Source organism: Salmo salar, unplaced genomic scaffold (genome assembly GCF_905237065.1).
Source record: "Salmo salar unplaced genomic scaffold, Ssal_v3.1, whole genome shotgun sequence".
Classification (NCBI taxonomy): domain Eukaryota; kingdom Metazoa; phylum Chordata; class Actinopteri; order Salmoniformes; family Salmonidae; genus Salmo; species Salmo salar.
Genome location: NW_025548467.1, coordinates 181,266 through 182,500, shown reverse-complemented (window position 1 = coordinate 182,500; position 1,235 = coordinate 181,266). Strand labels below are relative to the sequence as shown.

The window sequence follows — 1,235 nt, the reverse complement described above, 5'->3', positions numbered from 1 at the left end:
CCCGCTGCAGCCAAACGCATCGACCTGTACGCACGCGCTCTGTTCCCCTTCAGTTTCCTCTTCTTCAACGTCATATACTGGTCTGTCTACTTGTAGGTAGGGAGGGAGAGAGGGAGGGAGGGAGGAGAGAGGAGGGAGGGAGGGAGGGAGGGAGGGAAGGAGGGAGGGAGGGAGGGAGGGAGGGAGGAGGGAGGGAGGGAGGGAGGAGGAGGGAGGGAGGGAGGGAGGGGAGGGAGGGAGGGAGGGAGGGAGGGAGGAGGGCGGGAGAGAGGAGGGAGGGAGAGAGGAGGGTGAGAGGGAAGGTGTGTGTGTGTGTATGTGTGTGTGTGTGTGTGTGTGTGTGTGTGCTAATATCTGAGAATGTCAGTTGGTATTCCCATCTTTTATAATAACATCATTTACTACTTTATCTGACCTGTAATCCCTGACCCCTGACCCCTGACCCCTTGCCCAATCCTACATTGAAGAGGTTGGTTTCCCAGACTCAGATACCCCAACATGTAGAAGTGATCTTAGATTAGAACTAATTCTATATGGCTTGGCTTCCTCTATGTACTAACCGCATGTTTATATAGCAGACTACAGGCAGGCAGACAGACAGGCAGGCAGGCAGGCAGACAGGCAGACAGACAGACAGACAGGCAGGCAGGCAGGCAGACAGACAGACAGGCAGGCAGACAGAAACACAGACAGGCCTCCAGAGTGGCGCAGTAGTCTAAGGCTGTGCCACTAGAGATTCTGGGTTGAAGTCCAGTCTCTATTGCAGCTGGCTGCGACCGGGAGACCCATGGGGCGGCGTACAATTGGCCCAGCGTCGTCTGGGTTAGGGGAGGGTTTGGCCAGCAGGGATGTTCTTGTTCCATCGCGCACTAGCGACTCCTGGGCGCAGTGCACGCTGACATGGTCGCCAGGTGTACAGTGTTTCCTCCGACACATTGGTGCGGCTGGCTTTCCGGGTTAAGTGGGCGTTGTGCCAAGAAGCAGTGCGGCTTGGTTGGGGTGTGTTTCGGAGGACGCACGGCTCTCGACCTTCGCCTCTCCTGAGTCCGTACGGGAGTTGCAGCGATGAGACAAGACCGTAACTACCAATTGGATACCACAAAATTGTGGAGAAAAAGGGTGGAAAAAATGTCAAATTAAAAGAGGCAGGCAGGTAGACGGGGCAGGCAGATAGACATTCATCATGTATGGCTTGGCTTCCTCTATGTATTAACCGCATGTTTCTATAGCAGACT

At 54.9% G+C, this 1,235-nt stretch overlaps 1 protein-coding gene across 1 annotated transcript in view; it reads left to right on the top strand.

Annotated features, from left to right (window-relative positions):
• Positions 1–102, top strand: part of LOC123733083 (glycine receptor subunit beta-like) — a 45,101-nt gene extending 44,999 nt beyond the window's left edge. Inside the window, exon 9 of the mRNA XM_045712415.1 lies at positions 1–102. This exon is cut by the window's left edge and continues 201 nt beyond it. Within this exon, the coding sequence (XP_045568371.1) occupies positions 1–96 (96 nt within the window). The 3' untranslated portion in view covers positions 97–102.
• Positions 103–1,235: the final 1,133 nt, after the last annotated feature.